The sequence below is a fragment of the Ursus maritimus genome, unplaced genomic scaffold, assembly GCF_017311325.1.
Source record: "Ursus maritimus isolate PB19 unplaced genomic scaffold, ASM1731132v1 scaffold_22, whole genome shotgun sequence".
Classification (NCBI taxonomy): domain Eukaryota; kingdom Metazoa; phylum Chordata; class Mammalia; order Carnivora; family Ursidae; genus Ursus; species Ursus maritimus.
This window is the reverse complement of record NW_024424675.1, coordinates 46,950,672-46,964,872: the sequence shown is the minus strand read 5'-3', so window position 1 is coordinate 46,964,872 and position 14,201 is coordinate 46,950,672. Positions and strand designations below refer to the sequence as shown.

General features: G+C 60.3%; 1 protein-coding gene across 1 annotated transcript in view; it reads right to left on the bottom strand.

Moving 5' to 3' along the window:
- Positions 1–1,349: 1,349 nt before the first annotated feature.
- The window catches only part of NTSR1 (neurotensin receptor 1), a 40,552-nt gene continuing 27,700 nt past the window's right edge, over positions 1,350–14,201 (bottom strand). Inside the window, exons 2-4 of the mRNA XM_008688205.2 lie at positions 4,828–5,029; positions 3,028–3,118; positions 1,350–1,599 (exon numbers count right to left, since the gene is read on the bottom strand). Coding sequence (XP_008686427.2) covers positions 1,350–1,599; positions 3,028–3,118; positions 4,828–5,029 — 543 coding nt within the window. The remainder of the gene's footprint in view (positions 1,600–3,027; positions 3,119–4,827; positions 5,030–14,201) is intronic.

Here is a 14,201-nt window from a genome sequence, read left to right as displayed (position 1 = left end):
CTGCCCGGGGCTGTCCTTGGTGAACGGAAAGTCCTGTGGCTTGGAGAAGGGTCCCGTGGGGTTCAAGGAAGGCCCAGAGCCAAAGCCGCCGTGGAGACTGGACTCTCCAGCTTGTCATCTTTATGGGAGGGGGTCGAGTCCTGCTGCCCCCTGGGTCCAGAGTCAGAGCGGCTCAGAGCCGTCAGCCTGTCTGACAGTCTCCTTTCAGGACGGTGAGAACTTACTTTAAAAAAAGCCTGCCCTTCATTTTCCGGGCCCTTCTGCTGCTCCCAGCCTCCGCTCATCTGGAATCCGTCTTCCCCTGGCTCAGGGGACCTTCTAGGGCCAAGCCAGGACCAGGCCATCCTGTCTGGAGACCGGCTCTTACAGATCAAGGAGACGCCTGCCTTTCCGGGTGCCCGGGGCTGCTGCCCGGGGCTGCTGCCCGCGGCCGTGACAAACGACGCTGGGCCTCGGCCTGGCCGCTGGCCCGAGGGCTGCCTGTACCCATGGTTCCTTCTCCTCACCTGTGAGCCCCCACAAACAGCATCTCTCTGCGACCTGGCCATCGCCTCTGCGCTTCAGGGAGCCCTCCCTTCCCTTCAGGAAGGTCACCCGCGCAGCAGAAATGAGAGCGAGCACGGGGACGTCCCCGGGCTGGCTTGGGCCGCCGGGCGGGGGTGAGGAGGCAAGACTCCGCTGACCTGGCCTTGCCTCTGCCAAGCCAAGAGGATACCCAGGCCGAGCTCCCAACGGCCGGCGTCCCTGTAGAGGCTGGCCGTCTTGGCGAGGAGGAGGGGGAGGCCTGGGTCTGGCCGGTGCCTGACCCACCCAACCCCCAGCTGTCCTTCGGGGCACCTCGAAGCTTCCTGGCGATCGCCCTTGCCGAGGTGGGAGCCTGGGTGCCTGTCATCTCAGACGAGGGTCGAGGCCCTCTCCTCACCCCGAGGACCGCGGCAGCCCTGCCAGCCGGACTCCTCCCAGCGCCCCCGCCTCTCGGGGCGGCCGGCTCCTCACGCCTGCCCAGCCCGGCCTGTGCCTTTCATTTCTGTCCTCTCGAAACACCCGGTGGTGTGGGAACAAAGAAGTCTGCCTTTCACCCACCGCTAATTTCTTCTCATTAAAGGCCTTTCTGGATCTGGGAGAGGAGCGCTCTCTCCCTGGCTTTCAAAGAGGCGCTGAGCGAGGGGTGGGGGGGCTGAGGGAGACGCTGAGAGAAATGGGGGCCTCTGGAGGTGGGCGCCGGGTCCCAGGCCTCTGCTGAGCCCCATTCCTGCTCCGGGGGTGGGGGGCTGCGGAGCGGGGGGGTGGGGACCAAGCGGCAGCCCCCTCCCCTGCCCTCCCGGCCCCCCCAGGCCCCCCGCCCGGCTCTAATACAGGGTCTCCCGAGTGACGTTGCTGGAGAAGGTGTGGTTGCTGGACACGCTGTTGGTCTTCCTGGAGAAGGCTGGCCTCTTCCTCCTGCGCCCCCACAGGGGACAGAGGCAGGCCAGGGTGGACAGAAAGGCCTGGCGGAAATTGGCGGAGACCAGGTTGTAGAGGACGGGGTTGATGGCGGAGCTGACGTAGAAGAGCGTGTTGGTCAGCATGTAGAAATAGTGGTAGAAGTCGTAGAGGAGCCTGGGAGGGGCGAGGGAGGGACGCTCAGACCCGCGCGGACCCTGCAGCGCCTGGCCTGCGGCCGCGGACGCTCGCGCTCGCTGGCTTGGGACAAAAACTGTAAAAACTACTTGTAAATTTTTTGACATGGGGGTATTTCATAATAAACTCCGCGTTCTCGCTTCTCTGGAGACGTTGGAAGTTCTGCCCACATTCCAGCTGGTACCGGTCAGCGGAGCTAGGTTGTGGCTGCCCTGCCTGGCCCGTCTCCACCTCTCCCTGCGGGACACCTGGCCTGCCCTTCCCTGTGCAGAATCCCAGCCTGCCAGGGCTGCAGGGCGCGACTGGTCCCTGGCCTCCACCGAACAGCCAGGGCAGAAACCCCTTCCTTGCCTCCTGGACATTTGTGTAACCCCCTCAGCTTGCTTGCCTCTACTCACAGGGACCTCACTCTGTCACCAGGCAGCTCACTTTACCAGCAGGCAGCGCTGAGTTTCAGAAGGCCTGTACTTGGGGCTGAGCTCTGCTGCCTGCACCTTGTCCTCCTCCGTCCTAGGTTTGCCCGCTCCGGTGCTTCCCCGTCACTGTGAAGAACCTGGCAGCCCAGGCCCTGAGCTATGCAGAGAAAAGCTCGCACAGTGGGCCCCGGGCTGCCATCTGGGAAGGGCCTCCTGGCCCAGCAGGCCTCGCTGCTGTCTGGGAGCTTGGATCTCAGGGACTCGCTGTCCCCTGAGCGGAGAGGCTCCCTGGGCTTAAACTGTTTGTGCAAACAATGTGGTTACGCTGAGCAGCTCCTTCCTCCTGGGAGTCTGGAATTCGGGCGCTTGCCAGCCAGGGGTGCCTACGTGGCTGGCCCCCAGCACAAGCCCTGGGCGCTGGGCCTCTGGCCAGCTTCCCGGGAGACAGCATTTCACATGTGGCCTCAGCTCATTCTGGGGCAATTAGCCTGGGAGAGGGTTCTGGAAGCCGTGCCTGGTCTCCCGAACTCCTCCCCAGGCTTTTCCTTTTTGATTTTGCTGTGTGTCCTTGGGCTGCGATAGGGCACAGCCTGGGTGTGGCTCTCCTAGGCCTGGAGGGCACCTAGCGACTCCCCCAGCCTGGGGGTGGTCTAGGGTGCCCAGACAGCTGCCACACTCCCACCTCAACATCCAGCAGGGTCAGCCCTTCCTTGTCGCTCTCTAGAGGTCTCTAAACTTGTCTCGTTCCCACTCTCTTAGGGGCTGCCTTCCTTTTCTGCTGTAACCTGCCCCGTAGCGTTTGTCCCTCCGTGGCCTTCTTCCTTCCTTCCCCAGTCCATTCACAGCCACACCAGGAACACACGGGGACCTCTGACTGGCACCCTTGCCCCGAGCTGCTCTGTTCAGAGCCCCCACGTCCCACACCTATCTGTTTTGGGGAGCTTCTCCCAGCCCGAGCCTCCCCCCTCTGCCCCAGGCTCCTGGTACTCACGGGGTCCACTGCTTATCGGAAACATAGCAGAACATGAGGCGCCGCACATGATAGGGCAGCCAGCAGACCACGAAGGCGATGACCACAGCCCCTGAGACACAGAGAGACAAGGGTCCTGTTCTGTGAACAGAAGACTTAACCCTAAACGTTGGCCTAAAGACAGACACAGGGACCATGGGACAGAGAGCCCAGAAATAACCCTCATAGATACGGGCACGTGATTTCCTACAAGGTGCCAGACCATTGTACTGGACACAGCACTAGGAAAACAGGACGGCCACATGCAGAAGAAGGAAGCTGGACCCCTACCTCACACCATGTACAGAACTAGCTCAAAGTGAATCAGAATCTAACGTAGGAGCTAAGAGTACAAACTCCTTAGAGGAAAATGACAGGCACCAACTTGACAGCACTGGATCTGGCAGGGACTTCTTGGACACAGGGCCAAAGGCACAGACAATAGAAGGAAAAGTAGACGCCCCGGACCACGTAAAAATGAGCAACTCTGCATCGAAGGACACAGTCAACAGAGCGAGAAGGTAACACACGGAACAGGAGACAGTATGTGCGTCACACATCTGACCAGGGATTAATATCCAGGACACACAGAGAATGAACGTTCAACAGCAAAAATCAAACAACCAAATTACACATTTAAAAATGGGCAAAGGACTCGAACAGACATTTCTCCAAAGAAGATACACAAATGGTCAATCAGCACATGAAAAAGTGCTCAACGTCACTCATCATGTGATAAATGAGAACCCAGCCACAGTAAGACACCATCTCCCACCCTGTGGTATTCCTGTTGGATAGTGCCGCTCTGGACCTCTTTCTTCCAAGAAGCAGTGGCTGCTGAGGGACAGGTGGCCTGGGGCAGAGGTCCAGAGGCCTGTTTGCAGGGGTGAGGGTGACAGCAACGGGAGGGCTGCTGGGAGGCACAAGGTAGGTGGTTGGGGTTGGGGAGGGGCTGGGCCGGGCGGGACTGCCCTCAGCAGTAGGGGCAGGTTGTTCTGAGAAAGAGCCCTCCTCCAGGATGGCGTCTCTGGGCACAAGCCCGGCCCCCAGGCCCACACACGGAGTGCCACAACCCACACGGGCACAGGCTCCACCCCACGCTCTCCTGCGATGGGGGCTGGCTTGTGATCTTTGTAAGGGCTGGTCTTCAGGATTCCTCACGGGAATGTGGGTCACTATGCAGGGGCTGCACTTCATGCCTCTCCAGCTGGCATCTGACTGCCTGGCACATACGGTAACACTCACCTCTGCTGCTCATGGCTGTGAGGAAGCTGCCTGACCCAGAGTCCATGCCCAGGAGACTTGCTGAATCAGTGAATGGATGAATGATAAGATGGATGGATGGATGGATGGATGGATGGATGGATGATGGATGGATGGACGGATGGATGGATGGATGATGGATGGATGGACGGATGGATGGATGGATGATGGATGGATGGACGGATGGATGGATGGATGAGTGGTTGGATGGAAGGATGGATGGGTGGATGGGTCAATGGGTGGATGGATGGATGGACGGATAGGTGGATGGATGAGTGGATGGCAGGATGGGTTGTTGGGTGGATAGATGGATGGAGATGGATGAAAGGACGGGTGGATGGAAAGATGAGTGGGTAGAGTAAAGAGCACTGATCCCTGGGTGGAGCCAGCCTTCTGAGTCTCTGCTGGGACTGCTCTAATTTCCTGGGTCTCATACTTTGCCCTTTTTGGTGGTGTGAAGCTCACTGCTCTACTGGCCCCTGCCTGCCACCCGCCCCTGAGGGCCCAGAGGTTACGTACGTAAGACCCGGACGCCATGCCGCAGGGCTTGGACCCTGCCAGGCTCGATGGACATGCTGAATGAGCTGTGCTGGTCCCCAACTGTGCACACCTGGCCCTGCTCCGCTGCCTGGCGGACCATGATGGTCAGCTTATTGGCGATGATGGTGTTCAGGATGGAGATGACCACCATGGGAAACACAAAGGACATGAAGGTATTAATCTGCAGAGAGACAGAGAAGGACAGCTGTCAGGCTGAGGTGAGGGGACACCACCCTGCTGCCGGCCCCACCAGGCTGGGGTCTGGAGTATGGAAAGTGCTTGGTCTTTTGGAGCAGACTGGCAGACACACACTCCACCTGCTGCCTGCTTGCCACCCACCCCTGGCTTAGAAGGGGTTCACAGACTCTCTGCCACCTCAGCAGGCCCTCTGCACAGGGTTCAGCCTACAGACAGTGTGGAGTACAAACTCTGGTGTGTCCTAGCTGCGGGGAAGGGCTGTGCTCTTTGTTCCCAGGTCTGGACATGACGTGTCATGGTTGCAGTCCCTGAGCCCTGGGCTCTCCTCCAGCACAGCCAAGCCCAGCATCCCTCATGCATGCAGACAGTTCGTGTTTGGACAAATATAGAAGACCCTTCCTCCTGCCCCACTCCACTGCCTCTCGGCTCACTGAAAAGAGCTTCTTACAAGCACCTCTAACTTCCACGTCACTTGCATCTGGGGAAACTGAGCCTTAGACAGGCCGAGGGGCCGGACGACACTTGACCTGGCCCTGCCAGGTCACCCGGCAGAGACCAATCCCTGGAGTCCCTTTGCAGGGGTGCCCTGATGGGCGATGGGGATCAGGTCTCTCAGGGGGCCGGTGCTAAAACTGACATCACCTCCCAGGGCAGTGGGGTAACGGCGTCAAGTGGCCTAAAGCCTTGGTTGGCTGTTTGTTCATCCTGAACATTCTGCTGTCTGGCGCCCTTGCTCCCTGGCTGGTGCAGCGTGGCCTCCCCTGCGCGAGGAGGCAGCAGCAGCTCGTCGCTGCCCCTGCTGGGCTTCTCCACGTGTTCGTCCTGAACCTCACTTTGCAAAGGCTTTTGGTTGTACTTGGAGAGGCCGCCTGTGCTGGCTCCGGCCTGGACGCTGTGACTCCCCTGCAAAGTTCCAGGGGTCGGCATCTGGGGTTCCCTGGGCCCCAGGCGGCCCCTCCTGCCAGCCCCTGACCCGGTCTGCCTGCGGCCCGAGCGTCCTCAATCGTACGACAGAGACGGTCTCACCAGGGTAAGGACGAGCGCACCCCCGTCCTGCTCACACAGGCAGAGCACAGCCCCAGCACGGCGAGCCCCAGCAGCCTCCAAGGTTGCGGGCAGGTCTGTTCTGCGGCCGTCTTGGCGGTCGGGCGTCTGTCCAGAACAGGGCAGACTCACATGCCCGCTCCCTTGAGGGCGCCAGCTGAGAGCTCCAGAGGTCCTGTCCCCTCACAGTGCTGCAGGCCCCGCCTGGGAGATCGGGAGACCTTCCTGGAGGTGGTGGCCTGAGGATGGTCTTTGGTTCCATCTGAACAAGGCTCTGCTAAATGGGAGGACGCACAGGCCAGAAAAAGGCCACTGAGGGCCTCGGGAGGGGGCCTTCCCACACCTGCTGGCCCCAGCGCCCATCGCTCACTGCCTGCCTGCACGGGTTTCTGACAGTCGCCCCTGCCAGGCACCCTTCTATCCTGTGTCCACTGAGCGTGGGAGGCAGGTCCCGGATGGGGCCCCTTCCCACCTCCCTTGGTTTCACTGCCGTTCGGAGCCCACCTTCCGCACGGCGGTGAGAGCTGGCACCGGCAAAGAGGCCGCTTGGGGAAGGTTTCTGAGGCTGTTGCTGGGCTGGAGGCTGGGCAGGGCGCAGCAGAACGCTGGGCCAGGGCCCGGGAGACAGACTAACTCCCTGTGAGTCACCTCGGCCCCGCAGAATTGAAACAGAACAAATGTATCCAACACAGATTTTAAATGTCAAAACACTTAAGATCCGTACCTCGCCGAGCACGGGCAGTGAAGATCGCTGCCTCTGAGGGCCGGTGGGGGCTGTAAGCCGTGGGCCACGGCCCAGCTCGGTGGCCTGTGGGGTGTGGTCTGAGGCCCCAGTGGTTGCCCCATTGGAAGAAGTCCAGGCCCTTGTGCTGGAGTCCGGAGTGAGGAGAGGCCTCACCCCGCTGCCCTGATCGCAGGCTTGGGCCAGCACTGGCTGCCAGAGGGCGGACTGTCTTTCCTCCACATCCCCTGCCCGTCCGGCCGGGAGACCGGGACAGAATCTGGATTGTGGGGGCCCCCCGGGGCACACCTGACTCTGAGGGCTTGCCTTCTCTTGCCAAAGCTCACAGCATGGATGGGGGCTCCTTCCTGCACTCTACCCCCCACTTCTGGGAACAGGGGAGCAGCCCGCCCTCTCCCAAGGAGCAAACAGGACCACATCTCCTGAGCCTCGTGCACAAGCTCCGGAAATGTGCAGATGCTGCCACAGGAGGCAGGAAAGCTTGGTGCGGGAGGCCAGGGCCTCCCCAGACAGACAGGTGCAGGTGTGGGCGCCGTGCCTGGTTCACGCATTTGTCCCAATAACACATAAGACCTGCGAACAGACAGGCTGATTCTAAAACTCACCTAGAAACAAATAATGTAAGAATAGCCAGGAAAGTTCTGGAAAGGAGGAGCGATGGGTCAGTACCAGATGGGGAGACATGAATTTACCGCCCACTTACCAACGACCCGACACACACAAGAGACTTTGTGAGAACCGTTTGGCACGACAAATGGATGGACAGAGAGGTGGGTGCACAGAGAGAGGCCAGGAATGGCGCCCAGCGACGCAAAGTCACTCTAAGCAAGAGGGAGAAGGTGGGTGACCACCTGCAAAGCCAGGGCCTGCGGCCTCTGCCCCCTTCCCAGGACTTCCCTCTGCCTCCTTGAAACTGCCCCCCCCCAGGGGCCCACCCTCCAGCAGGCCTTTTATTCAGGAAAAAGACGTGACCTTTTTATCCTGCTGAGCCCGCAGGGGTGGGGAAGATGCCTTTGTAACCTTTGGGACGGTTTTCCCACCTGGTGGGGAGACCTGCCCAGAACAAAGCCAGCCCGAGTGGGAGGAGGGTGCATGAGCTCCTGGGTCCCAGCCGTTCGCAGACGCTGTTCCCAGACTTGCAGTTTTTATAGAGCAAAATAAAGGGTTCTTTATTCCTCTTGGGACAATCTGAATTGGTTCCCGAAACTTGTACCCTAACGCACAGAGATCCCACACCAAAAAAATTCGGATGGAGCAAAGATTAAAATCTAGAAATTAAGGCCAGAAAATTACTAGAAGAATCGTGGAAATCCTGCTTTTCATCACACATATTAAGCTTTTGGAATTAGAGAAATAAAGTCGTTCAGCCACTACTATAAAGTTTTGCTGTAAAAAAAAATCAACGCTGGGGAAAAAAAATCAATTTTCTCATCCCTGGGAGAAATTCCTGTCTTACCTCACCTCCAAATATTCCCAAGACCCTGGTCCCCCGCCTCACTGTCCGTTTAGGCCATGCGGCTTCGAGGTGGACCCAGATGGCCCGGCAGGAGGCGGATTCCAGACCCGGAGCCAGCAGAGACCCAGGTCGGGCTTTGTCGGCCCAACGCCTCCGTCCCAGAGCCTGTCCTCCATCTCCCGTGGCCCCGACTGACCGATGGGCGAGCTCTGACCACAGCGGGCAGGCTGCCTGGGGGAGGACAGGTCTTCCGAGCACAAAGCCACGCGTTCGGATGCCTCCCTGCCCCCCTCCTTCCCTCCCCCGCCTCTGGGCTCTGCAGCTGAGGCCAGAGCTGGAAACTCCTGGGGCAGGGGGGCCCCCAGGAAGCGAGGGCGCCTGGTTGGGTACGGGTTGGGGGGTGCTGGGGTGTGGACCTTGGCCTCAGACAGCCCTGGCTGTGCACTGGCCTCGAGCTGTGGCTTTGGGTCGTTCCAGAATGGTCCGTCAGGCTCGGCTTTCTCATTCCTGAAAGCGGGACAGTATGGGCGCTCAGCTCAGGGCTGTGACGTGGTTCGAATTCAGTGGTGCCCAGGACACTACTGGGAGAGCCGAGGAAGCAGGTGGGGGGCTTCAGCGTGGGGATTGCGTCAGGATGCTCTGAGCCGCTGGGATGGCCAGTCCTGTCTGAGGACTCGGGGCTGGGCCCCGACTCCAGCATCGGTCATCTCGTGAGGGGATGGAGGGGAACCGTGAAGCAATAAAGAGGAGGCACGTTTACGGACAGCGGGTCCGCCTGGAACGGGAGCTGCCCCAGTACCGGGGGATGCACGCGGCAGGCTGGCAAGCAGGTGACTGACACCACTGTGGGTGCAGGGAGCCTCGCCCGGCCCCGGGCCCCCGGTCCGCAAGGGGTTCTCCACTGAGAGCCCTCACCTTCCGCCTTCAAAGGGCCTCCTCCCACTGCTCAGTTCCTCTGAAGAACCATCTTGTTTTGTGCTGTAGCCCTTTTCTCTCTACTTCATCCCATGTGTTTATTTTTTATTTTATTTAATTTATTTTTTAAGATTTTATTTATTTATTAGAGAGAGAGAGAGAGAGAGAGCTAGCGCGCGAGAGAGAGCGAGTACGAGTAGGAGGGGAGTTAAGCAGAGGGAGAGGGAGAAGCAGGCTCCCTGCCGAACAAGAAGCCCGATGCGGGACTCGATCCCGGGATCCCGTGATCGTGACCTCAGCCAAAGGCAGACGCTTCACCGACTGAGCCCCCCAGCACCCCAATCCCATGTGTTTAAATAAAGAGTTGGGCCCTGGGCTCACCCTGCTTCAAGGCTCAAGAACCCAGCTGTGGTGAGTGGGAAAGCACAAAACACGGCTGGGTTCAGCTTCTTGTTCGAACTCCCCAAGGAGAGACTGCTGGGACCTCCTCGGCTGGCCCAGCCAGGCCCAGGCTCACAGAGGTGGCCGCCTCCAGACTCCAGGTCAGACTCCAGGGGGGACAGAACCTCGTCAGACCCAGCGAGCGTGAAGGAGCCAACGCCCAGCACGCTCTGCCCTCGTCGGCCACTGCTGAGAGCAGGGACGGCGGTGCCAGTCGTTCCAGAGTGTGGTGTGTCACCCTCCCTCAGAGCAGACTCGGTTGTACAGCAAGACCCCGGACACAGCTCCAGGGGCCACCCTTCGGGCTGGCTGGTAAGCCACGGCACACCCGCACCACGAGCCACTCTGCTGGTATCAGGAATGAGCATGACCGGGCGTGCCAGGGCTCTGGATGAGTGAAGAAAGCAAGCGCAGAACGGCTGGTGCGAAGTAAGGAGACCGTGCCCAGGAGGGAACCCCAACCGAGGCCAGCACGGGCTGACGGCGGGAGGGCTAGGAGGCTGGGAGGCTGCTGTCACGCCCTCCTGAACTGAGCACACAGAACTGGAATACGTGGGACACGTGGTTTGCTTCTATGTATGTGCCCCGTGACAGGGGCCGGGGCCCTTGCTCCTGTGGCCACATGAAAATCACACAGGCCTCCCTGCACCCCCAGGACTGGGAAGGGCCAGAGGCATAAGGGGCCAGATCTCAGGGCTATGTCCTCATTTCAGGAGGGGGCCAAAGATAAGAAAAGAGTCTTTCGAGCTGACACAGCCCAGAATTTCCCATTCCTCATCTAACAAGCTCCTTGACGCTCCAGACGCTGCTGGGATCTGCCACCCAGCAGGGGACATTACTCGGGGATACCCGTCCGGAAAACCAGACAGACCAACGCCCAGCTGCACACTGCTCTGTGGGTCAGCGCTGGCCACCGGCCTGGGCTTCTGGGGAGGAACGGCTGACATTTCTGAACCAACAGGTGGGAGACCAGGGACAGGATGGGGTACGTGACCTGGAGAGGCCATGTGAGTCATATTTAGTGTCTGAAAGGCTGCCGCAGGGAGGAGGACTCCATGGGAAGGGCGCCTGCTTCCGGCTCTCGCTCTCGACCCAACACCATCCGTCCCACCACTGCTCGCTCGAACAAGCAGATGTTGGTGCAATATAAAAAGGACCTTCTGAGCACCTCTAACCCCCCCTTTCTAGCTGAAACTCAGCCTGTGGCTAAGCATGAACGCAGCGCTTGTCATGAGCCGGGCAGCATGCTCAGCGCTCTGCAGGCACTCCATCGAACACGCACGTGGAATTCATGAGGTGGAAGCTATCGGCACGCTCACTTTATAGACGAAGCAACCCAGACCCACCTATGAGCCCGGACCCAGTCCGACCCACAGCAGAAGCGCCCGCTTCCCACGTCACGGGGCCGGTTTGCAGGCCGGGAGTGGATGAAAGGAACATGCATCCACTGGGTACGGGCAAGAGTCGGACCCGGTGCGGGACCACATCCTCACCAGTGAAGCTCTGCTGGGTGCGTGCCCTGCCCCCAACTGCCCAGAGAGGACACAGTTTTGGGGTGACTGCAAATTTCTGAGAACAACTGAACCTCTGTCCATTTCTCTCTCCTTTCTTCTATCTCCCGTCTGCTCCGCCACGGTCCCCACGCTCCTCTAGGGCTTGGATCTTCTGGGAGACGCTGGACCAGAGTTACTGGGGCCTCAAAGGGAGGGAAGGATCCAGCCCAGGAAGCTGGGGGTTCAGCACCATGGACAGTGACACCAAGCTTGTGGCTGCACTGGGGACCTGGGCTGCAGTGGGTGGACCTGGGCTGGGCTGGGGTGGGGGGCGACCTGGGTGGGGGGTCCCCAAGCCAGCTAGGAGCAGGCACCATTGGGAACACAACACGCCATCTCTAGACCCTTCCTGTCCTGATGAGGGGCAGGTGAGCTCCTGTAACCCGTGTGGGAGGCGCTCCCCCACCCCGCCCGCTGCTCCTGCGGCCAGCAGCCCTGCTGTCTGAGAACGGACCTGAAGAAACAGAAGCCCCCCGGAGCCACATCCTGTCTGTTCCTGGCCGTGCTGCCGCGCTGGCACCAGCTGGGCTGCCGGGAGACCCTCAATCGGATTAGGGAAACAGCCTTCCCAGTATGCCGGTCCCTTCCTGGGGACAGGGGAGGCTCCAGAATGAGCAGGAGGGCCCTCCCCCGGGCAGCACCCAGGAGGGGCACCGGGGGCCTGGCTCATTAGCCTCCACAGCAGCTGGGGTGGCGAGCTGCCTCTCGGTCATGCCGCCGCCTCTCGAAACCACACGGAGGCCATCTGTGCGGTGCGGCAAGCCGTCAGGGGTGCGGGCTGAAGGTCTGTTCGCCATGTTTTCAAATATCTGCTGGCTGAAAAGCCCATGAGAATGTTCAGATCATCTGCTAAGTAGCAACACACGGGTTTTAAAAATCCCTGACGAGGACAGGCGGCAGAACAGTGAGCGGTGCGTGGCTGTCTGACCCTGGGGCGCGGCCCCTGCTTTTGTGCCCAACAGAAAGGCAGGAAGGTGCCTCCGTGGTCCCCTAACACACGGAGACCACAGTCCACGTGGGGTGTGCCCAGCTCTTGTCTCCACCCGCACCTCACGCCGTGACAGCGACTGTTTCCTCGCTGTGATGACGTCTGTCCCGCACGGTGGCTCCCAGTTTTTAGAACTCAAATAGGAGCTGAATTTGATCAGGTCTGCTAAGCATTTGCATTTTCCTGATGTGCAGGGAATTAACGTGACTCTGAGGGGTGACACGTGGTGCCAACTCAGCACAGAACGTTCTAGAGATTTTGCAGGTGCCTTTGATAGAGTTCAAGACATCAAAGCTCTGCTCCACGCCAGGAAAACATGGGGACCTGGTCTTGATCAAGACCCCGGGTGGGGTGGGGGGGCCACACCCGGACGCCGGGGGGTGGGGTTCCAGGGAGTTCAGAGACCCCTCGGCCGTGCCTGACACTGGGGCTCGGTGAGACGGGGAGCTCATGTGCTGTAGGGTGGAGAGTCCAAGCCCAAGCAGGAGCAGGCATTGAGGGCACTTGAGCAGCGTGGTCAGGAGAGTGGTGGGGAGCCAGGGCTCGGCTGGGGACCGTCCTCCTCCTCCGCCCTGTTCTCCATGCTCCCGGCATCGCCAGCAGGTGAACCCGAGACCTTCAGTGTTTTCTTGCCACGTCATTGTGTGGGCAGTTCAGCAAATATCCTGTCCTTCCCAATTTCAAATTACCGTCCCCTGGCAGAGTTGGTCACTGGGCTCCCGTGGACATCTGGCTCTGTACCCAGAGTCTCTGCTCCTTTCAATAGAATTAGTGCTCCGTCCCTGCTTTAGGTGAATCTGATTATGGTGGACCTGGAGTGCGGTGGCCGGTGTGAGGGAGGAGGGCGGGGAGTGGCCGCCCGCACCCCCAAGCCTACCTAGGGCTGCACGTGGCTCTGCTTTCTCCCCAAGCTGGCCAGCTCCAGGCCTGCGGGGACCCCGTGCTCTGGCTTCACACCCAGCAGCGATACTCCAGCCAGGCTTCCTCTGGGGCCTCCACCCGGGATGGCTGTGACCTCAGGAACAGTGCCGGGGTCCCCTGCCACGGCTCCCACCCAGCCCCACTCAACGAGAGGCCTGGCTGTAGTTCTCAGCTAAGTAAGCAGGAACGCTGACTGCCCAGTTTCCCCAAAGCAGACTCCCGGATGACCATTCTTCCTTCCATCCCCAAGAGAACATGGCCATGTGACCAATGGGGCCCCACTCTGCTTCCCCCTTTCAGCCACGGACTCTGAAACAGTAAACAGGCCTGGCGGACCTGAGACATGCCGTCCTCTGTGCAAGAGATGGCCACTGTGGCGAGAAGGGTCCAGCTTTCCGTTTCTAGATGCAGAAGAGCAAGGCAGCCAGGATTTGGGCCGTGCCAAACGGCCTGAGCACGTCCATTCTCGGGCTGGGCCTGCTTCTTGTCTGTAAAGAAGGGGGTGGGCTGGTCCATCTTGAAGACCCTGGTCCTCAGGAACGGGCACGGCTTGAGGACCAGGACAAACACGGCCTGTGGCACAAGGGTGGTTTGCCGGCAGGACCCCACTGCCCTGGGGCTGGATGCCTGGTGCGGTTGGAGCTCCAAGCCCATGAGCCAGAGGGGTTGATTGACTCCGGGAAGCCTCGCGGTCCCGAGAGCCCAGACAAGCGGCGGGAGGCGTTGCCGAGATCTCCCCGGCATCCCACTCGGGCACCAGCAGCCCTCGTCTCTCTTGCAGGAGCGCAGTGGCAGCTGAGGCGGTGCGAGGGGACCAGGCTGTGCCTGGGCCTCCCTGTGACTCAGGCTGTCAGCTGGACACAGGCCCGGGACAGCGGTTTCTCCCCGGTTTGGGGCTCACAGGCTGAAGCAGCGACACGTCCCGCCCCGGCGTCTCCCCTCGGGTGTCTCAGTACGTTGGGCTGTACCATCCCTCGTGTCCCCCATGTCCTCCATCCTCTGATTGCACCAGGTGCCCAGGCCCACTTTGTCTGACCTTCGCGGGCATTGACAGAGCGTCTGCTGTGTGCAGGGCAGTCTGCACAGACTGAGGTG